Source organism: Acomys minous, assembly GCF_964271855.1.
Source record: "Acomys minous genome assembly, chromosome: 15".
NCBI classification, from domain to species: domain Eukaryota; kingdom Metazoa; phylum Chordata; class Mammalia; order Rodentia; family Muridae; genus Acomys; species Acomys minous.
Window position 1 is genome coordinate 82322442 of NC_140497.1, and position 24261 is coordinate 82346702.

The 24261-nt window shown below is 41.6% G+C and overlaps 2 protein-coding genes across 2 annotated transcripts; one reads left to right on the top strand and one right to left on the bottom strand.

Annotated features, from left to right (window-relative positions):
- Window positions 1-7479: 7479 nt before the first annotated feature.
- LOC311584779 (olfactory receptor 10H1) lies at window positions 7480-8436 on the bottom strand (the record flags this gene model as incomplete). The annotated part of the gene is made up of 1 exon (XM_084759415.1): window positions 7480-8436. One exon carries the CDS (start codon window positions 8434-8436, stop codon window positions 7480-7482), a length of 957 nt encoding a protein of 318 aa, XP_084615541.1.
- Window positions 8437-19578: 11142 nt separating this feature from the next.
- On the top strand, window positions 19579-20196 carry LOC311584202 (glyceraldehyde-3-phosphate dehydrogenase-like; the record flags this gene model as incomplete). The annotated part of the gene is made up of 1 exon (XM_084758303.1): window positions 19579-20196. One exon carries the CDS (start codon window positions 19579-19581, stop codon window positions 20194-20196), a length of 618 nt encoding a protein of 205 aa, XP_084614429.1.
- Between the last annotated feature and the right edge of the window lie 4065 nt (window positions 20197-24261).

Sequence of the window (24261 nt, forward strand, 5' to 3'; positions counted from 1 at the left end):
TCTGCAAAGGCCCCATTGGTTGAATTACTCTACTTAACTGCTCTCAAATCTGTTATCATCCTACATTTGCCTGATTTCTTTTTTACCACAAACACAGGGGAATTCCAAGGGTTGGTAGACCCTGCTATATGCTGAGCCTCCAGCTGCTCTTGTACTAAATGGTGAAGTGCCTGCAATTTTTCTTTTGCTATAGGCCACTGTTTTTGCCACACAGATCTGTTTGAAATCCATTTTAGGGGCAAGGCTGTTGGTATATCAGCAGTGGCCCCTCCTATGAATTTGGAAACTCAGTGCCTGAGAAGTTCTGTATTTGGACAATGGGCATAGCTTGTGGTTGGTCCTGATTACTCATATTAATATCTTCCCCAGAAGCATGTACCATTTCATCCCTAGCTTCACCATTGTTTGTCTCTGTAATTGCAGGAATATTAATCTGATTACACCATTGGCATAAGAGATACTTTCCCCATAGGTTTATGGGTGTGTCAGTCACATAAGGCCTCAGCTTCCATGTTTGCCCTTCTGGTCACACATACTTAATCCACTGTATGCTTCATTTTATTTGAGATAATTTACCAACTCCTATAATTTCTGTATAAACCTTCTGAAGTGGCCAATTTGGATTCCAATGCCTGTAGGAGAGAATTGTGACATCGCCATCAGTGTCTACCAGACCTTGTATTTCAACACCATTCTTTTGTATAATTAATTTAGGTCTCTGATCATTAACCATTGTTTGCCAGAACACACGTTTTCCAGTACTTCCAAATGCACCTGTTCTTTCTACTGGAGCAGCCCTGCCCTTGGTGTAAGGAAACAGTACAGATGAGCAATTCTATGCCCTGCATTAAATTGCATCTCCTCTTTTATACATGCCATGATTTTGATTTCCTCATTACAATCCCCATCTACAATACCGGGATGCACAATAAGACCTTGAGAAGTCAATCCACTTCTTCCCAGAATTATTCTGACAGTTTCTGAAGGCAAAGGACTATAAACACCAGTGTTTAATTTGTAATAGCCAACCTGTGGGGATAGTGTAAGAGATTTATCTGATGCAAAATCCAAGCCTGTGCTGCCTTCCGTAGCATGCATTGGTCATTGATATCTAATCTTCATTTTCCTGCAAGTCCGTTATTTCTGTACTGGCCAGGTAAAACCAGCTTGTATTGTTGGTAGGGCCCCAAGCCGATAGGCCCCCTCCTGCCATTTCCTGTCGGCAAGATACTACCGCACACATCTCTTTTAGATTGACAATCTCTAGGCTGGTTGCTTTTTTTTTTTTTTTTAAAGATTTATTTATTTATTATGTATACAGTGCTCTTCCTGCATGTACACCTATACACCAGAAGAGGGCACCATATCTCATTATAGATGGTTATGAGCCACCACGCGGTTGCTGGGAATTGAACTCAAGACCTTTGGAAGAGTATCCAGTGCCCTTAACCTCTGAGCCATCTTTCCAGTCCATGATTGACAATCTCTAGAGCAATGTTTTCCTTTCCCACAGCGGCAACAGTACCCTGGAAGCCTTGGCACCTCATTACCATCATGGCCAGAAGCTCCTTGCTCTCTCCTATGAGTAATATTTTCTTCTGGGTTATTGTGCTGGTTATTTTGAGGTCTGGAACTTTTACCTCTACAGTTTCTTTGCATATGACCAGTTTTACCACAATTAAAGCACCAGGTGTTATGATATCTAAGACCTCTGGCTATAGTTTTTCCTGTAATATTGTTTTGATGCTCCTAAGAGTTAATATTAACTCTCTCTCTTACCCATTCATCTAATGGAGCTCCTCTTTCCTTTAATGGTCTAATCTCCCTCTTATACTCAGTATTTGCATTCTCATATGCCATGAGCAGTTTCAGTGCCTGTTTGGAGTCAGTATCTGGTATGGATCTATCTGAAGCTGTACCTAACCTCTGCAAAAATTCTGTGAATGCATCCCCAGACCAGTGAAATACCTTAGTAAATAGAATGGTTGTCTTACCAGGTTCCTCTACTATGTCCCAAGCTCTTAAGGCTGTAACATGACATTGTTCAATTACTCTATATTCAGATTGGATTTGTTCTCTTAAGTCAGAATATCGTCCTTCACCAAGCAATTGATCTTTATCAACATTTATCCCCTTTGTCTTATTTTCTTGTTCTATTCTCATGGCCTCATTTTGCCACCATGATAACCATTGTAATTGTTATGCTGCTTCTAATACCACTGAAACCAAACTTTTCCAATCTCGGGAAACAAGTCTATGCTGCATAGCCCAATTATTTAACATTTGCTTAACAAAAATGGAATGCACTCCATACCTGATGATAGATTCCTTAAAATGTTTTAACATATCTATTGGACACCATGCCATTTCATCATACTCCTCAGCACCATTATGAGCAGATATGAGCAGACGGAAAAGCAGATGGTGTCTGTGTGGCTCTGGAGGGTTCCTCTATAAGAACATTTTTCTCCAAAGACCTTTTTGTTTGTCTGCTTTCCTGTTCCTCTAGTTTCCATTTTCTTCACCTCCTTTTACCAAAGGTGCTTTTTGCTTTCCCAGCCCTTCAACATCTTTCCGTACTTTTTCCAGCTGTTCAGTCAAGTCTGCAATTCTTTTCAAAAGGATAGAATTTACTGACACTTCCAGTTTTCCTATCTTATCAGCCTTCCTTCCAATCCTTCTAAGAATTAAATACAATAAACGGACAAAAAAAAAACCCAGAAAATTCCCTCTAATCAGCTGCAATTTTGCTGATACCCTGAAATAGCACTCTATATCCTCGAAGTTTGAATCTTCCTTCATACTATTAGAAATTACAGAACCCATCAAAGCCCACATCAAGTGCCACTTGTTGGCTCTGATTCCTTAATGATTCTACTTTATTAGTGATTTATTAAAGGAATGTACCTCCCTTACAACTCAACTACCCTAATTAGGAGGGAAAGGAGATTAAGGGGAACAAGAATGAAACCTTTTGGGTATCAGTTCTGTGGGGCAGTTCCCCTGGTGTATTTCTCAGGAGTCTAACAATCATCTATCCGACAGAAGATGCCGCACCGTCCATGGATCGAACTTGGAGGTATCCACTGAGATCACAGCAGCTGACAATCTTGAAATTCCAAACATCTTGAGCAGGGACTGCCAATCTCCCTCTCTGGTTCCCCCATCTTCCTCTCTTCTCTCTCCCCTGCTTCTTCCTCCAAATCGATGGTTATTTTGGCAATACCGTGACCCGAATCACTGGCCCCTGTGTTTTCTCTTGGGCTGATCCTTCTTCTGAGTCTATACTAAGATGTTTATCAGTTTGTAGAGACAGAGTCTCAGTGGGGTCAAGCATCCCAAGTCTGTTCTCACCCTGGGCCCAGACTAAGGCCAGGTTACATTCTCTTCACATATACTTCCTCAGTGGTCCAATTCAATTTATTCAACAAATATTTAGCAACCTATCATATGCTGCCATAAAGCAATGGACCAAATTGACAATTCTCCTCAACAGTCCGTTGATGAGAAATAGACAATATCTAACAAACATAGAGATGCTACATGATAATATGAACATAGAGGAAAGTAAACACTGAGAGAAAAAGTAAAGGACAAGAACTGATGCTGACCGGACTGTCTAGGCAAGGGCTCTCACATACACACAAAAGGCTTTAAATAGGAAAGTCAAAAAAAATGGGGACACATTTTGTAAAGAGATATAATCTTGATTTGCAGATGGGTGGGATGTAAGGTAAAGGAAAGAAGTCAGAATTATCCAAAAATTTGAATTGTATTTGTTTCAGGTGTGATGAGGAATGTGGACAATAATAAGAATATTCAAAGGTCTAAGCAGACAGCTTAAAATCAGTTAAAACATAAGGACTGCAGCTTGAACTCCAGAAACCCAAATACAATTTTAATTAGAGTCCCAGCCTAAATTAACCCTAGCACTAGAACATTGAGACAAGGGCTCCCCAGAGAAAGATGGCAGGTGAGACTCACTTTATCTGGGAGCTCTAAGTTTGAACGGACACCCTTTCCTTAGCAAATAAGTTAGGAGGGTGATTGACAATGTTTCTCAGCACCAACTTTGCACCTATGCATGCACTCACACATAAATGTACCCACGCAAAATGTGCAGATGTGCAAGCATGCCTCACACATGAAAGAACATTTAAAACAATCTTCTAGCAATGGATGATATGGAGCCTGTACCAGTCATCTCCTGTAACTAGGCAAGACTTTCAGTGGAAAGACTGGGACACCAACCTAGGCACAAAATCTTCAACGTACAATTTGTCTTGCCTAAAAGATGTGCTAGCGTAAAGGTGGCACAAAAATTGTGGTAGTGGACAACAAATGACTGCCCCATCTTGAGACACATGCCACGAGAAGGAGCCCACCTATAACACTGCCTGGAAGGCCACGAAACAGAGGCTGGATAGCCCAGAGATCTAGGATGGAAGCAAGCATGATTGACAGGAAAAAAAAGTCAATGAAATGATCCCTAATAATATTCTGCCACTTGTAGATTGATGTCTATCACAAATATCATTTGACCCTGAGGCTGATGGAAACAGATACAGAGATACACATCCAAGCATTAGGTGGAGCTTGGGGAATTCTGTTGGAAGAGGGGAAGGAAGATACACAAAGTTACACAGTAAAAAAAAAAATTTTTTTTAAAAAGGAATATATGAAAGTTAATCATTAGGTTCAAGATACTAAAAAGGAAGTTGACAAGGGTAAGAATTCAGGAATTATCCCTGTGTAGATGAAGTATAAAGCTTTACCTGATGAGAAAAGCAGGGAGAGAAGAATACCAGCGAGGTGCGAGATGGTAATGTTTTCATGGTTACTCTATAAACTGAACCAATATGTGACAATCAGTCCTTTGTTACATAATTAATACCAGTACTGTGAACAATCTATTTTTACACAGATGTGGGATGTAAGGTACAGATTGAATTGGATGGGCAATCTCACCCATAAGCAGTATTTGAAGACAGATTAGCCTGGCTCCAGCATGGATTTGCCATGTTTTTGAAGGGCAATGCGGTCTCTCACAGTAAATACAGAAGCCAACACTCCGGATTGTTCAGTGTTATGGGACAGTTAATCATGTATTATGAGTATCATGTTGGTGCTGTTTGAAGGAGGGGAAATTTGGGGGTAGGTGATATTGAGATACATTATACACATGAATGAAATAGTCAAGCAATAAAATAAAAAACAAAATGTAAAAAGGAGAAGAGAATAAAAGGAAAAGAAGACTCTGACCTTCATTCCTGCCCATATTGGCTTTGTTCCTGGGAAAGTGCAACATCTTGCCTTGGTGTGGAGGAATTACTGACAAATTCCTAAGAAATAAAACCTTACTTAAAATCACGCATGACTTTCCTTTGAAATATTCCAAGGATGCATGTGCCAGTGCATGGTGGGCTACAAATGCCCACCCGTGCTGTAAAACACTCCGAGGTGTTGGACTACAGAATGTGGAGAATAGCAAGTTTCTCTGAAATTAGTTCCCATAAGACCTGTAAGAACATTGCATTATATACACTGAATAAAAATGATGTGTAGTCAGAAAAGACTCATGTTGGAAACTGGGGACTGATGCTTTGTGATCTTTGACAAATCATGCATCTTTGGAGCAACAGTTTCACCTTCTCCCATGGCAAAGGCAGATTCTATTAGTATCATTCCTGCCTTAAAGTCCATACTGATGAGGTGCCTGATTAGTAGATAGAATGAAAAATCAGAAACATGACGGGCAGAACATGTTCTGCAAAGGGATTTGTTTGGGCTTCCAGGTTTTAAGTGACACTGTTGCACTTGCCTTCAGTGTCGTTCCACTGCCGAATATTTCCATTACTTAGATGGTAGAGAAAGACTGAGTTCATACTTCATAAGTAGTGATATATAGTTTTTTTATTCTCCTTATGTATGAAAATGTTTATTTTTACCAAATTAAAATACCATTTTGAAGTCCCTCTTCATGGAGAAATTAGTAAGCACTTAGGCTTTTGAACCATGATGTAAACTTCCATTTGGGCCTCACAATCAGTCTTTGTTCATTAAAGACACTTTCCGTACTTTTAACAGACAGAATCTCTCAATGGGAGTTTTTACTTGCATTAACAATGAAGAAATAGATCTATGTCCGCCTATAGGTATTCAAGATTCACACAAGGTTTTTCTCAGTGTATTCTGATAATCTACTTATTACTCTTGATTTCTCTTCCTCTACTTCTACCTACCTGGTCTTCTCCCTCCCTCCTTCCCTCCCTCCCTCCCTCCCTCCCTCCCTCCCTCCCTCCCTCCTTCCCTCCCTCCCTCCCTCCCCGTCCTTCTGTGTATTTCTCTTTCTACAGTCTCTCACTGAACCCACAGACCCATGCTTTAGCTAGCTATTAAACTCAGGCCCTCATGCTTGTACAGCAAGTTCTTACCAACTGAGCCATTTCCCTAGCCCCATCCCCCCCACTCTCTCTCTGTGTTTGTGTAAAGATACAAATATAAATATGGAGGCCAAAATTCAACATTGGATGCGTTCATAAATCACCACTCCACCTTAATTTATATTGGAAAGGTATATTGCTGAACATAGTCTTCACTAATTGAGCTAGACTGCCTAGTCATTAAGCCTCCTGCTCCACTGCCCTTCACTAGGCATGGGGCTGCTCTGCCACACCTGGTTCTTTTTTTAACGTGGATATTAGGATCCAAATTCAAGTCCTGTGCTTGCATATAGCAAGCACTTTACCCACTGAGTCAATTCCCTAGTCCTTGCTTATTGCTATTTCTAATATCTTTTGTATACATATTGGCAATTCTGAAACGGGATAAGACAAGAGATACTTTTCTCTGTTACAATCAAAGGTAGTCATTAGTAAACACATTTTTTTTGAGACAGGGTTTCTCTGTATAAGCCTGGCTGTCCTGGAACTCACATTGCAGGCCTCTGGCCTTGAACTCAGAGATTCACTTGCCTTTGCCTCCTGAGTTCTGGGATTAAAGGCATTCACCACCACCGCTTGGCTCATCTTTAATAAATTTAAAGATTATGCCTACCTAGTACCACAAGACAAAATTACATCATGAAGCAGTCTATTTCTTGTTGGATTGTGGGTATGTGTTGTTGGATGACTGGATTTTGGGGAGGAAAGGGGCAATACATGTTCTCAAAATAAATGCACAAGCCACCATTCTGGTTTGTTTAGTTTAATGAGGGTTATATTAGTCCAGCTGAGAAATACGTAAGACAAGTTGGGTACTAATGTGTCCTGTAGCGGATTAGAATGGTAAAATGTCCTCTAATTATTTCTATTCCCCAATAAATCCCAGATTTAATTCTTTCATGTACACTTACATATGACTGCAAAACTTTCACACATATGAAAGTATCATAAGTAAGCACATAGTGATGAAGTATTGTCTCAAAAGTAAAATATGGTAAATCAATTTTATTATCCTTAAGAATTTTCTTATTGGTCATTAAATTTTCTCTGGATACAGTTTGCTTAGAAAGGCCTTCTTCATGGCACTCTTCAGCTCCTTGTTCCTGAGACTGAAGATGATGGGGCTAAGGAAGGGGGTGAGGACTGTGTAGGTGATACCCATCAGAGTATCCCCTTCCAGAGACTTGGGGCCCTTGGGCTTGAGGTAGATGACAGAAGCAAAGCCATAGTGCACAATCACCACTGTGAGGTGGGACGCACAGGTGGAGAAAGCCTTGTGCCGACCTTCAGCGGATGGTATCTTCAAGATGGCAGCCACGATGAAGGCATATGAGAGGAGGATGAGGAGGAAGCATCCCAGGAGGGCTGTGATGCACACCATCCCCACACCTCTGGCTACCACAAGCACATTCTCTCCACATGCCAACTTCAATAGAGGTGGAACGTGACAAGCGAAATGGTGGATCTCATTGGGTCCACAGAATGTGAGGTTGAAAATGGCTGTAGTCACCACTGTCCCCATGAATGAACCACCAACCCAGGACCAGGCAACCAAGCAGGCACAGCCACGGGGGCTCATGAGCACATTGTAGCGCAGTGGGTGACAGATGGCCACGTAGCGGTCATAGCCCATGACTGTGAGTAGAAAAGAGTGGGTGAAGCCGAACGTGAAGGAGAAGAACATCTGGCTGGCACAGGCCAGGAAGGCGATGGAGTGAAGGGTGGAGAGCAGGTCAGCCAGCATGCGTGGGATGATGGCGAAGGTGTAGAAAATCTCAGAGATGGAGAGAGCACACAGGAAGAGGTACATGGGTGTGTGGAGACTGTGTTCGCTCCAGATGGTGGCCATGATGAGCAGGTTTCCCAGCAGTGTGAAGAGGTACATGAGCAGGAACAGCAGGAAGAACATCAGCTGAAGATGAGGGAAGGTAGAGAAGCCAATGAGGATGAACTCAGTCACTCCTGAGTGATTAACTCCCTGCATGGAGGCCATGCCTGAGGTGAGGTAGGGAGAGGTCATCTACTAGATGGAGAAAAGTTATCAGTGTCACCCTACCTGGACACACCCAAGAGGCTCAGCCTGAATGACTACAGGTGCCATTAATCCAGTTCCTACTGTTACAGCATGTAACCTAATTCTGTCATTTGATTAATAGAGATGATATTGTTTTCATCTCCGTTTTGAGTATCTTTGACATAGTCACTGAGAATATTGAAGTGTGGAAACGGTGAGCAAATATGGTCAAAGTAAAGCTGTTGAAATGGCAGATCCAAGATTCAAACCCAGAACTGAACTGACTTCATAGACATGAAACTAGTCCTTTTCTGGAGCTTCCAACCACTGCTTCCCTGCCATTATTATTCCTTATGGCACATCCTGGTTATTTTCCCAGTTTCAGGTACTGCAGTGTATACTCATGACAATAAGTCCTTTGATCATGTTCATCTCCTACTTAATTTACATCAATCTAATGATTCATCTTGGGTTGTCCACATGAGAAATACAATGCAATAGGCCATGTTGCTCATTGTATCAGAGATAGCATGCTATTGTTTTCCACGTCCCATAAGAATTATCTGTATGCTTTGAGGTAATCAGCCCAACAGAGGAAAAATAGAAGACAGTAGAGCCAGTTTCAATCCCTATTCTGCTGACTGTGAATTTCAGTAAATTTCTTAAGCCTTTTTTCCCCCTTTCTGTCTCTTCCCAGACCGCAAAAGTGTGGAGAAATGCTGTTTTCACTCAGTAAATAATCTGAATTTAATGAGGTTTCATGTTTCTATATGAAGCACTTAATTATACTTCTATTACCTTCTGTAATAATTAGGCAATGTGAAGTTTGAAAGAGTAGATCATTCCTCTGTTTTCTGGTCCCATGGCTTTGCCTGCTGTACATGGAATTCTGTGTTTGACATCTGTTGATAAGCATCAAGGCTCAACTACACAACTACACTGTAACATTACGCATGCTTGTATATGAAAGTGTGTGTGTGTGTGTGTGTGTGTGTGTGTGTGTGTGTGTGTGTGTGCAAGTGTGGGGGTGGGCTGCATTGCTTGTTGTTCATACTCGGTGGCCAGAAGAGGGCACAAAGTGTCCTTGATTGTCACTCTCTACTTCCTCCTTTGAGGCAGGATCACTCCCTGAACCTGGAGCTCAAACTCTGTTGGCCAGTAGGGGAGCCAGCAATTTCCTTTCTGTGCTACAAGCTACAGGGGTGCACAGGATCCCTGACTTGTTATGTGAGGGTGAGGATCCAAACACTGGTTCTTAAGTTTATACACTAAGTGCTCTTAAATACTAAGATGTCTCTCCAGGCACATAACTTCATGTTTTATGGCCAAACAGTCCACTTCCCCTGTTGGTGGATGTTTGAGTTGTTTTGTCTCTTTTGCCTCTATGAATAGTGTGTAAGTGTATATATTCATAGAAGTATAAAACAGATGAAAAGTTGCCATGGTCCTGGGCAAAAAGACAATAAGACCTGACTGATAATGGGTACAGAATTTATTTGTGAGGTAATAAAAAATGTATGTCACAGAGCTCCACAAGGAGACCAACAGAGCCAATTAATCAGGGCCCAGGGGAGCCTGCTAAGACTGAAGCACCAACCAAGGACAATACATGGACTGGGCATAGGCCCCATGCAGAGGTGTTGCCAAAGGGCAGCTCAGGCTTCATGTGGATCCAGTAGTAAGGGGAGCAGGGTCTGTCTGTGACATGGGCTTTGATGCCAGCTTTTGGATCACTTTCCCTTGGTGGAACTGCCTTGCAAGGTCACAAGGGAAGAGGACGTGGTGAGTTCTGATGGGACTTGATGAGCAGGGGCAGATGGGAAGGGAGGAAATTCCATTTTCTGAGGAATAGAGGAAGAGGGGACAGGGAAAGAGAGGAGCAAGAGGAAGGATGGGGCTATAATCAGGATGTAAAGTGAGTAAAAAAAATAAAATTTAAAAATAAAAGTCAGTCACTAAACAAAAGCATTGAGTTGTATGATATCACGATTACACTTACTACCATTGAGTTTTACACAGTCTTCATATTTCTGATAGCTTGTTTTAAAATGAAAAATTAACATTATTTCTCTATTTTAAAAGTTCCCATACAAAGTAGCAAGTATCCTTATAGCATTCTCATGCACACTTGGTTTTGGGTGACCAGTCACCACTTCTCTGCCCCACATCACCACTAAACCCTTCCACCTCTAGCATTTCCACTTTCACTTTGACATCACTTGTGTTCTATTATCTTCCCTGCTCCTTTCCCTTAAAGTTCTCCTTTTTCCTTCTCATGAGCTCCTTTGTAGTGTTCTGGCACCCACCAACACTTATACCCATATGAAGATACACAGTTCCATACATTTTCCTGAAGCTTTCAAAACTTTATTTTTTTAATGACTGAATAAAACCCCATTGCCTGTATGTACTTCATTTATATTATCCATTGGTCTGTTGATGGTTATCTAAGCTAATTGCATTTTCTTGTCATTGCCAATACAATAATCAGAATTAGGGGCTGGAGAGATGGCTCAGAGGTTAAGAGCAGTGACTGTTCTTCCAGAAGTCCTGAGTTTAATTCCCAGCAACCACATGGTGGCTCACAACCATCTAAAATGCGATCTAATCTCCTCTTCTGGCCTGCAGGTGTACATGTAGACAGAGCACCATATACATAATAAATAAAACAAATCTTTAAAAAACAATAATGAGAATTATTAACATTATTCTTGGTTGAGTAATCAAAATTGCATAATTTATGGGACACATGATGTGTGAATGTTTATGTGTGTGTGAAACACAATATGATTAAATTAGTTCATGGCCATACCATTACCAGTATAATTTATTATTTGTGTGAGTGTGCATTTGTGTGGTATTGTATGAGGGTACTTGGTGTGGTGTGTGCAGAAGTATGTGAGAGTGTATGTGTCTATGAACATGTGTGAAGGCCCCCCAAAAAATATCAGCTGTCTTCCTTTCTCAATAAACCACTCAATTCCCTTGAGACAGGGTATTTCTCTGAACCTCGAGCTTGCCATTTTTCTAGTAGGTTGTCTGACCAGCAAGCCAAGCTGTCTTCTTGTCTCCACATCCCAGGCCCAGAAATGAGTCATATCTGTGCACAGCCTGGCTTTTTATCTGGGTTCTAAGAAGTAAAATTCAGGTCCAACAGAAATTCTACATTCTCAGCCAACTTTTTAAATTTTTTAACTTGTTTTGTTTTTTATTTTTATTTTGTGCAGTGCCAGAGATAATCTCAGAACCTTATATATGCTGAGTAAGTGCTATATTACTAGGCAACATCCTGCCTTCTCTTTATTTTAGGGAGAGACTTTTAAAATTTGCCTTTTAGTGATGTTGAACTATATAATAAATTATTTTTAAACACAATCACCCTGCTCTGCATTAGATCTTTATACCTATTCTTTTCTCTATGTGAACCACTTTTTGCCCATTGACCAACAAATATCTATTCCCTCATTACTTCACCTAAGTGGCAAATGTTCTTATATTTAATTTGCCACACCAAGAAATCCATTTTATGATCGAAGGTCATATGGTAGATCAATGATAGAAAAGTGTAAGGTCTCAAATTCAGTCCTCAGTTCTGAAAACCATATATATTAGAAAAATGGGCTTGGGGTGCATGTAGAATGATGGTTCAGTGGTTAAGAGCATTTGCTGCTCTTCCAGAGAGCTGTATTCAATTTCCAGCACTCAAAGTAGGTGGCTCACAATTACCGGTGACGCAAGACTATTGAATTTGGAACCAAATAATCTATTCTGTGATGGGCCTTTCCGTGCCTTGTGTGGTGTTTAACAACATCCCTAGTCTCTTCCACATAGAAGTCAGAGGATGCTGACCAACTGTGAGAAGGAAGACATCTCCAGACGGGGAAACATTTACCCTGGTTAAAATCCCTGACCTGTAAAGGATACAGTTGCTTCATTGGTACCCTTCCCGTGCACAAGTTGCCCGTGTTCCCCTTCTCCATTCAGCCAATACATGTTTCTCTCTAAGGCATAGCTTCAATGTCATGTCCTCGGTAGAGTTTCCTTGGACATTTTCTTCCCGAAGCAGATTTAGTTACTTCCTTTCCTAAATGATTATAATACTCTAGGCTTATGAACTTCTCGTGGGTCCATCAATCTGCACCGTGATGTCATCACATCTGTTCCTGGAACTGGACTGAGTTCTTGTACCAGTGACCATTGTAACAGTCCCACCAATAGTAAACGAGACTGATTGCCACACGAATATCTGTCCTTTTCTGGGTTTGTCCTGTGCACACCTGTGCACACCTGCCGCCAGGTTCAGCACCACTCATGTGGTTCTCGAATCTTTCCCCACGGCATTGGAGAGTATCTGCTGCGCTCCCAGTTACGCAGATGAGAAGGGCTATTCCCACAAAGGACTGGCCACTTTCCCAGGGCAGGACAATTGTGAGCAGAGGAGCCAGGGTTTGAGCCAGGGTCCTAGTGTTCACAGAGCTTGTCCTCTGCTGTCCTCTCCTTAATACTACTCATCACTTGCTAGTGACTGTTAAAGAAAGCCAGAGGCTGCTTTCAAGACAGTGAGATCCTTTTCTCTGTGGGTGACCATGCCCACCTTTATTCCTTATATCACCAATGACCCAAGGAATCCTCAGAAAAGAAGAACTCCGTGATGAGAGCTGATTACACCTGGTCGGGGGTGGGGGATGAGACTGAGATGGCCTATGCCTCCCACTGGCTGGATCTATTCATTCCGAACAAAATTCAAAATCTGGGAGAGAGAGAGTAAGAGATCTGTGTATCCCAGTGTATTGTGAGGACAAGGAAGGAGGAAGAGGAAAAGTGCAGAGGATTTTTTAAGGTATATTTTATTTTTAAAGGTATATAGAGCCTGCTGTATACTGTCATGGTGGACACATGGTACTGCACAATTGTCAGAGCTTAGGAATGGACAACACCAAGAGTGATGCAGTCTAATATAAACATGGCTTTCAGGAAGAGTAACACACACACACACACACACACACACACACACACACACACACACACACACATACACACACACACACAAGCAGAGGGGAGGCGAAAAGGGAAAGAGAAGGTGGAGTGGGGGAGAGAGAGCTGTCTTAATGGTGCCACTTTGACATCTAGATGCTTGCAGGCTAAGCCTGGCATGGATAATCCTAGCCATAAGTGTCCATAGTGTTTCTCAAATTAAGCATTAGGGACATTTAGGAAAGTATCATTTATTTTTAAATTGATAATATATTTGATTGCCTAATCATTATTATATAAACTTATGCAGAGCAATAAGTATTTTGGTGCATACATACATATTAATATAATGTGTCATGTTTATGTCAAATCACCTCCGTTGCTTATCAATTTTTGTGTTGCAGCACATGAAATTTGCTCCTTGACATGTGCGATAGATTTTTATTGACTACGTTACTTTGCTGTGTAATACATCATAAAATACAACCCTCTCAACTTATTTGTTGTCTTTGGTCAGCAATTCTGCATGCATTCCCTTAAAAAAAACCAACAAGCTTCTGGCAACCACTCACACAAGGCACAAACAGGAAAAAAAAAATCTACATGACTCCGGTGATGTGAAATATAATAAAGTAGAACTCAAAAACACAATGAGTGGGATGACATGGCCAAGCTGTGTTTTTAATGATGAGACCTGTGCCCCTAATTCTGTCACATTGGTTTTCACATACTGTCAAATATTCCCTGAGGAACTGTCCCTGTTTGAGAACCAACAGTTGGCCCTGCCTTCTCGCTATGATCCTGACCCATTTCCTTGTCATGGACAGCTCTTAGTGAAACCGCTCTCCTCTTCCTTGCATCTCAGCTGTCTTCTCTCTCCTTTTTTTTTCATTTGTCACCCCACCTTTCCCAGCGAAGTCCTTATTCTTGACACCCCATGAAACTGGCCTCGCAGGTCTCAGTGTACTCTGTCCCTAGTTTGCTACTAGACTCTGGCTGCATGGGGCAATATATGTTGAAATACAAAGACATCCTGGGCAAGAAAGTCTGCTCTTCTCTTTCTGCAAGCCAGTTTTCTCACCTGTCCAAACAACCTACCTTTTGAAGTAGGAGATCCCCCAAAGATTCATAGGGTCTTGACGACCCCTGCCTCACAATGCCTAAATTTCTTGAAGAGCGCGTAAGCAGGTGGCTTGCCTGAATCAGTAGCTGGTGCTTTCTTCCCAGGTCTCTCCTGGTGAGGTAAGCGGAGAGGGCATGGTGACCAGCCTGAGAGTCCGGGCTCTTCACCTGATTCCCATAACGGAATTTTCCGATTGAAGATGACTGTGCATATGGCGACTGCACTGGTACGGCTGGGGCCAGCTTGACAGAGGGCTTGAAGAAGCCTGCTCACCATTTTTTATCCGATGCTGCCTGCCCACGGCTTGCTCTGGCTGGCTGCGGTCCTGCGGCATCTGCCTCTGCTACAGGGAGCACAAGGCCCCTAGGGTTCTGCCAGGGATGAGGCAACCTCAGGGAATCTGTGTTCTTGTTTTCCCCTCTCCCTGCTTTCCAGGGGTGAGTCAATTACCTGAGCTTCTCTGCGTCTTGAGAAGAGACTTGATTCCCAGCAATCTGGAAATTTGGGCACTAGCTATTAGAATTAATAACAAAACCACCCTACAACTGCCCATAGCTCCAGAGGCTGCCTAGTCTGCTTCTTCTACTTTCCTACCTTTGCAACTTGTTAAGCCTAGAGGTATTTTTAAATGTTCATTTTAATTCAAAGAAGCCAAATACTTGGGGGTTTGGGGTTTTGTTTGTTTGTTTTTGCTTTGTTTTGTTTTTGAGCAATCCAAATGCCACAAATAGTGCATCAAATCACAATATGGCATTTTGTGGGAATTCTTTACAATCTCTTTATTAAACATTACTTTACATATTTACTTCTTTAGTGTGTGTGTGTGTGTGTGTGTGTGTGCGCGCGCGCGCATGAGCGCACGCACATGCAAGCCATGCATAACACACTTGTGGAGGTCACCTTGTTGGCCACATTCAGAGCTTTACATGTACATACACGTGAACCCATGTAAGCCCTTAAAATAAGATTTCTCTGGACACCATAATTTAATTTTTGAGATGTTATATACGTCACATAATAGATCTCAGCATATATGTCCATGGGAGTTGAGCTATTTCTAATGTTCAACTAACACTTCCATCTAGATCAAAACATTTTCAACAGGGCTGAAGATGCCACTCAGTGGTTAAGAGTACCAATTACTCTTGCAGAGGACCCAACTAAGTTCCCAGCATCTCTGTCAGACAGCTTACAGCTGCCTTTAACTTCAGCTCAGGATATCAAATACCATTTTTTTTCGGGCCCCAGTGGGGATAGACACACATGGAGTATACACTTGGACACATAAATATAAATATAAAGAATACTTTTTTTTCCAGTATCCCCAAATGAAACTTCATCCCCACAAGCAGCCACTCTTCTCCTCAGCCTCTGGAAATCTCCAGGTTTGTCTCAACTCATGGGATTGCTTATTTTAGGACGTTTCACTTAAAGGGGATTGTAAGGGTTGTGAGGTTTGATGCCTTTTCCCCCCACTCAGTACAGTACTTTTAAAGTTCTTTCACAGTGAGTCATATATTAGTATTTCATTCCATTCTGTAGCTGGATAATACCTGCCGCAGGGATCTAGAAATTTCTGTATACCACTTAAGTCCTTCCTATATTTTGACTTGTGAATAATGCTTTTTGTAACCACGCGCCACAGAATATGCATGGAAGTCAAAGGACAACTCCTTCTACTATGTGGGTTCCAGAAACCAAAGTTAGGCCACAGGATTGTGATTAAGAGCCTTTACCTGCTGAGCCCCCGAAATTTGTTTGAATTGGTTTAAGTTCCTTTTTTAACAGAATTTTTAAATTCCTTTTTGTTGAAAACTGCACTGAATGCTGAGTGCCAACTTTTACAATAAACAAATACAGTACCTGTAACTCACACTAAAACAAAACATACTGCTAAGAGCCATTATTTTTCGGTTTGGGACAGTTTAAGGTTTTTGTTTTGTCACAAAAACAGGAACAAACCTATACAAATGCTCAAAATAGGTCATCTTTAAAAACAAACAAACAAAAAAAGGCAACAATTCGCAAAGGACTCTGAGTAGAACATGTAACTAGCTGATACAACTCTAACAGGATTTGTCAATATCTGTCACATCTAATAGCACACCTGAAGTGTTCTTGTAAAGGAAGGAACTTATCAATGCCTAAAAATGTGGTGATGGGAGAAGGGGGAGGCTAGGACTAGGGAGAGAGGAGGAATGGGGCTACGATCAGGATCTGAAGTGAATAAATACATAAATAAAAATTTAAAAAAGAATGATTAAACTCCACTGTAGACTCTATTTAAAAAGTGGGTTGTTCGTAGGCAATCTGATAAGTTAACCACAAAAAGTGTTACCTGCGACATAAGGAAATGTAACATTTTTCTTCTTGAACGATTTTTGTCCAAGACTTTCCATTCAATAAAATAGCTGAGGATCTGAAACTAAGAAAATATATTTCAGTACCAACAGCTTGCGAAACTTAACACTTTCTTCTTTTTTTCCATTTCTTTTTGTTTTGTTTTTGTTGTTGTTTTTGTTTTTGCATCATGGGAGGGTTTACTGAACTCACAACCAACCTTGCTGCTTAGATGTGAGATCCTTCTGTACGGGAGCTTTTATTTCTTCAGTCCTGCATGTGTAGATGTCCACACAGGCACACAACGGCCTCCCATCTTGTCTCAGTGTAGTCTTCCCATCAGCAAAGAAGGCAACCAGCCCTGGAGACCAAAGGAGACTGGGGGTTTCCTCTCAGTGTTTTATTGCTATTCAGAGCTTTTGATTCAACATTCTCGACCAAGTTGCTCAGGACCTGCTGTGCCAAGGGTACTGATAAAGGAGAAGCTCTGTTTATTCTTTGTGATTTCATGCACAGAGGAAAAACATAACACACAATAACAGAAGTTGGTTGTTAATAAACCATGCTCAAGTTTTTCCACACTGCTGGAAGCAGACACCATCCTCAGTTTTCTAGCTCTTGTAGTTTTTTGTTGTTATTGTTGTTGTGTTTTTTCTCTCTTTTTTTACATATACATTTGTGTTATTACACATATATACAGGAAACCACCTACAGCAAGAAGAACCACAAAACTGTCAGGAACTGTATAAATGTTACATTCATAGTGTTTTGGCTATTTGCATTTGTATTTGGCAACCTTGAAGAAAACATCTTTCCTATCTTGGTGAGTCTAAAATTCTGAATGTAGATCAATATCTATCATGTCTCATCTCTACCAGCTTAAAACATCTATCTAGACCTAAAAACATCTTAACCCCTAAGCTTAATTGTAAAACTAAACTGTCTGATCTTCAACCCCATCAGAGACTTGAGAAAGAATAAAATTAATTACCTGAGTAAACCAGAAGTGGAGGTTCTCAGCTCCCAAAATGAAAAAACCAGAGAGACAGTTTGCTGATGGATAGCCACCCCAAAACTCTCTATAATGGTGAGGCATCATCTTCAGCCTTTGGCCCAGTATATCCTGTGAGGTAGGAACTACTGAGGACTTGCTTACCCTGTTTTGGCAGAGTTTGGTGGTCAACTCTGCCTGCATCCCAGCTTGACCATTTTTAGACAGAATTCTGTCTGTGGCAGAAAGGAGGATGCTTTTCCCAGAGCCTGGTTTGCCACATTTGAAGCCATCTCCCTAAGGAGCTTCTCTGAGGCTCATAGCCATGTTGCATTAACACTGCAATATTGGTGATGTCCAGGGTCAGTTTAAAGGACTGTCAAATTCCTTTTCTTAGTTCATCCGTTTTCTACTGTTTCATGGTCCCACGTTTATTTGAATGATTGCCTTCTAGCATTTGCTGCTATTGCTGGTTGGCGTGCTCTGGGTTGTCCCCCTGTTTTGTGGGCTGGGAGGAGGATGAAGCTTGGAAAGGGCATGCCATTGTGGGGAGGCTATGAGTCACTGGGATGCCTCCAGGGATGAAGATCCCTTCCAAAGCTGGAGCCACACATTTCCAAGATGACTAAGGACATTGAGCATTTCTTTAAGTGTTTCTCAGCTATTTGATGTTCCTCTGTTGAGAATTCTCTATTTAGCGCTGTACCCCATTTCTTAATTGGGTTATTTGGCTTGGTGGTGTTTAATTTCATGAGTTTTTAATAGATTTTGGATATTAGCCATTTGTCAGATGGTGATCTTCTCCAAGTCTGTAGGCTGTCATTTTGTTCTGTTAACAGTATCACGTGCCTTACAGAAGCTTTTCAGTTTCATGAGGTCACATTTATTAATTATTGATATTAGAGCCAGAGCTGTTGGTATTCTGTTCAGGAAGTTGTCTCCTGTGCCAATGAGTTCAAGGCTCTTCCCAACTTTCTCTTCTAACAGATTTAGTTGTCTGGTTTTATGTTGAAGTCATGAAGTCTCCTCTTAACCACTAGAAATAACCACAGATCATATGGTAGTCTATGGTAAATGACTACAAAGCTATTTTTAATATTAATTTATTTATTCCCTTTATATCCTAATCTTAGCACCCTCCCTCCTCTCTTCCTGGTTCCACCTTCCTTTCATAACCCAGAGAACAACCAAAACCTTCACTCCTGCCTTTTGGGAAATGGGTTATGTTCTCTTAAAATTTCTTCCTGCTGGTTCTCTGCTCCTCCTTGTTCCAGAGACAGCCACATCTTTGCGTGCAGTGCCAGCCTGTTCCCTGGACACAATGGTGAAGGTCTGTGCAAACAAATATGGTCATATTGGGTGCCTGGTTACCAGGGCTTGCTCCTCATTTGGCAAAGTGAAGATTGTTGCCATCAATGAACTCTTTTTGTCCTCAACTACATGGTCTACATGTTGTAGTATGATTCTACTCATGTCTAGTTCAACAGCACAGTCAAGGCTGAGAACGAGTCATCAATAGTAAGTCCATCACCCTCTTCCAGGAGTGAGATACCACTAACATCAAATGGGGTGATGTTGGTGCCGAGGTTGTTGTGGAGTCTACTGGTGTCTTCAGCACCATGGAGAAGGCTGGGGACCACTTGAAGGGTGGGGCCAAAAGGTCATCATCTCCACCCCTTCTGCTGATGCCCCCATGTTTGTGCTGGATGTTAACTGGGAGAAGTATGACAATTCACTCAAATTTGTCAGCAATGCTTCCTACACCACTAACTGCTTAGCCACACTGGCCAAGGTCATCCATGACAATTTTGGTACAGTGGGAGGACTTATGACTACAGTCCATGCCATCACTGCTACCCAGAAGACTGTGGATGGCCCCTCTAGAAAGCTGTGGAGTGATGGCCGTGGGGCTGCCCAGAACATCCCTGCATCCACTGGTGCTGCCAAGGCTGTGGACAAGGTCGTCCCAGAGCTGAACAGGAAGCTCACTGGCATGGACTTCTGTGTTCCTCACCACAGTATGTCTGTCAGGGATCTGACATGCTGCCTGGAGAAACCTGCCAAGTATGATGGCATCAAAAAGATGGTAAAGCAGGCATCTGAGAGCCCAATAAAGGTCATCCTGGGCTACACTGAAGAACAAGTTGTCTCCTGTGACTTTAACAGCAACTCCTACTCTTCCACCATTGATGCTGGGGATGGCACTGCTCTCAATGACAACTTTGTAAAGATTATTTCCTGGAATGACAATGAATTTGGCTACAGCAACAGGGTGGTGGCCCTCATGGCCTACATAGCCTCCAAGGAGTAAGAAGCCCTGGACCACTCACACATAAGAGCAAGAGAGAGGGGCCTTTGCCTGCTGAGGAATCCTGCTTCAACTCAGCCCCTGACACTGAGCATCTCCTCTCACAATTTCCTCCTTAGAGGACCAGAATAATGGGAGGGGCCCAGGGAGCCCTACTGTCTTGAATACCATCAATAAAATTCACTGTACCTAAATTGTTTTTGCTTCCTGCTGATTGAGAACACTGTTTTCCTTTGTAAGGTCCCAAGAAAACTGGGAAAACAGTTAAGAAAGCCAGATATAAGATTTGTTGTCCAGTCTCAAAATGCTGTGAAGATACAGGCTTAAATGAAGTCTTTGCTGGAACAATCTGTGATGCTGGACAGTTTTGCTAGGTGCTTTGAAGTTGTCCTGGAGGCAAGTTTGGGTGAAACAGCAACAGAAGCAGCTGGAGCGTGGGTCATACAGGATTCTGAAAAAATTGTCTTTCAGCGTCCTGGAGGAGGAGCCTTGTCAAGGCCATCTCCATCCCTTTGGTGTTTGGTCCTTTTGTTCTATAAACATGTAAGCTCTTGCAAGAAATATACAGTTCTAGAATAACTGTATATTTCTTGTTTGGAGTATGCATGGATCAATTAAAGATTTTTTTCTCTTTGTTTGAGCAGATGTCTTTCTTATGGGTCAGTTTGGACTGTAACCAAACTGTAGTATGAATTTTTATCCATGCCATGTAAAAGAATGGCATGATAAGCCCTGAGGACTTTGTAGCCAACAAAATTCATTGGATATACGTCAACTTTCATGACTTAGCCAGTCCCAGGGTTATTCCCATATAGAAGGGTCAGCATATATATTACGTATCTTGGTCTTTTCAATTTACAACTTTCAGTTTGTAGCCAAGACCTCTGGTGAGGGGTGTCTCTCTTTGTCAAATCTGACTTACATCAGTTTTAATGGAATCCAGAATTTCTCTTTTCCTGTAAAACATGTACAAAGCCTCTTCCCCCAGCATAACACATTACCTGCTTTTTTTTCCCCTGTGGGATTAGGACTTTTATAGGCTTATTTAATTCAGCAGTCCTTTCTAAAATCCAGTGTCTTTTAAGAGATGTTCTGCCTCTTGGATTCAGTTTGCTAGCATTTGATTGGATATTTTTATATCAATGTTCATAAGGGAAATTGATCTGAATTTTTCTACTTGGTTGGGTCTTTGTATGGTTTAGGTATCAAAGTGACTGTGGCCTCATAGAATGAGGTTGATAATGTTCCTTCTAATTATATTTCGTGGAATTGTTTGAAGAGTGTTGGTATTAGCTATTCTTTGAAGATCTGGTAGAATTCTGCACTGAAACCATCTAGCCCTGAGCTTGAGCTTGCTTTGTTGTTGTTGTTGTTGTTGTTGTTGTTGTTGTTGTTGGGAAACTTTTTATGACTACTTCTATTTCCTTAGGGGATATAGGAGTATTTAATTTGTTTATCTGATTGGGATTCAACTTTGGCAAGTGGAATATATCAAGAAAACTGTCCATTTCAATTAGTTTTTCAAATTTTGTGGCATATAGGCTTTTGAAGTAAGACCTAGTGATTTTTTTGGTGTCTTTTGTTATGTCCCCCCTTTCATTTATTTATTTTTTGATTTTGATAGTATCTTTTTGTCATTTAGTTAGTTTACATAAGAGTTTGTCTATTTTGTTGATTTTCTCAAAGAACTGGCTCTTGGTTCAGTTGACTCTTTGAATTGTTTTTATTTGTTCCTAATTTATTGATTTCAGCCCCGAGTTTGATTATTTCCCACCTTCTACATCTCTTGAGTTTGTGTGCTTCTTTTTTTCCCCTAGGGCTTTCATGTATGCCATTAAATTGCTAATTTCTTCTTGAAGGCACTTAGTGCTATGAACTTTCCTCTTAGCACTCTTTCACTGTGTCCCATAGGATTGGGTATGTTTTGCCTTCATTTTCATTGAATTCTGACAGTCTTTAATTCCTTTCCTTTTTCCTCCATGACCCAGTTGTCACTGAGTGGAGAGTTGTTTAATTTCCACGTGTGTGTAGGCTTTTTGCTATTTCTGTTGCCATTAAGGTCCAGCTTTAGTCCATAGTGGTCTAATAAGATATGAGGGATTCTTTCAGTTGTCTTGTATTTGTTGAGGCTCTTTTTGGTGATCAAGTGTGGAGATGGTAACATGAGATGCTGAGAAGATTACATTCATTTATGTTTGGGTAAGAACATTGTGCTTACTGGATGCAGCCATTTTCAAGTACCTGTGAGCCCAGAGGATGGCTTGAGCTTTGCAGTGTTGGCTGGGGTTGTTTCTATGGGGGTCAGGAGAGTAGGGAGGCCCAAGGTTGGAGCTGCATGGCTGAGATTGTGAGAATGTGTGCCTGAGTTTGGAGTCCTGTGCTGCCCCACACCCCTGTGACTGCACGGGCACGTATCCACTCCACAGAACAGTCTGAAGTAGGAGACCTGGGGTGCCAGTACTGCGAAGGTATCCATATGGCAGTGAGAGTGAGCACCTAAGGTTGGAGCACCGAGTTCTCAGTACCTGGAGGTTATCCACAGACATTGGGAGTGGGCATGTGGCCTGAAGCTGAGGCCATGTGGGCAGGAGCCCAGGAGTTTCTTCTGGTTTTAGCACAGTCACTTTAGGTTGACCCTATGAGTTTCCCTCTCATCTGGGAAACACAGACATTGGGATTTTTGGGTCTACAGCACAGCCTGCCAGTCACTCTGCTCTCACTGTTGCCCTGCTGTTCATATACCATGTACACTTGGGGCTGCCATCTTGGAATCCCCACTGGATGCAGTTTTAAAAGCAGGAATCAACTTAATTATCACAGTAATTACAGAAGGCTCATAAAGAAACACTAACACAGATATGTAGACATCAGAAAAGAGAGTGTAACACAATAAGAAATAGAAGGTATCCATAGACCTCTCGTGCATTTCAGTGGGTGAGAAATCTTGACTTTAAAATGCAATGAAATGTTTTTTGAAAATATTTGTATATTGCCACTCTTTGAGTTGCTGACATGTCAACATAGTTGTAAACTTAACCTCCAATACAATCATGCGGAGTAGGCTACAGTAATTATATGATTGTAAATGTTACATCTCTGAGAGGAAAGTTATCCTAGCAGTGGAGAGCCAAGAAATACCATAAAGTCAAACTGCAAAACCAACATCACCCAAGAGGTTTATTGGGAGGTAGGAACACAGGAGGGTGGGGTTTTAAGTTCTGAGTTTGGGATTTTTACTCTTTAAGTTGGGCACTGAATCTGGCCATTAGGGTACTTAGAGTGTTCTTTTGGGGGAACCTGGCTGTTGGAGGTCCTCATGAGAGAGGCCTCGTCACTTGTCCGCTTCAAGGAGCTTACATCACCCCCTTTTGTTTATTACTGATAATCAGTATTCAGGGAAGGGATAACATTATCATTACACTGCTTCCTGCTGAGTGAGGGCATCAAAGATTTTTGTGATAACTTGTTCTTCACCATCAGGGAATAATCTGAAGTCCCATGCCTCTGGGACTCCAGAGCCACTGGCTGGTCATTCTGTAGTAGTAACTAAAAGTTTACTTGGAAATCTTTTGGATCTGTTGTGGAAGTAATCTACAGACAAGAAGTTTACAAAGTAGGATGTGACTGGTATGATTAAGAAGATGAGAAGGCAGTTAAGACGTCTAGTAACCAATTCCATATTTGACTGTCTATGATCCACTGCCCACAGGGATCAAACTGTCTTTCTTATTTCTGGAGCTCTGTCTGGAGTTGTCAAATCTTGTCTTTTTCCATAGTTGACAGGTTGATGTAGAAGTAACATTACTCTCTGAGGAAGAGACAGTGACCACCTCTCTCTGCTGTTAGTCTAATCTGCACCGATTTGGTAAGACTACAGTGGCCCATGAGTCTATTGACACTGGAGGGTATGGATAGTCTGAGCCACTCTTTGACGATCCAAGATGAACTAAAATGAAAACTTATGGTAGTGACAGGTGAGGTGAGAGAGTCTAAATAGTCCAATGTGTGAGGCTACAAATGGTCGTTGAGACACAGAAGGAACACACAAACAACACTCTCCAAAGCATC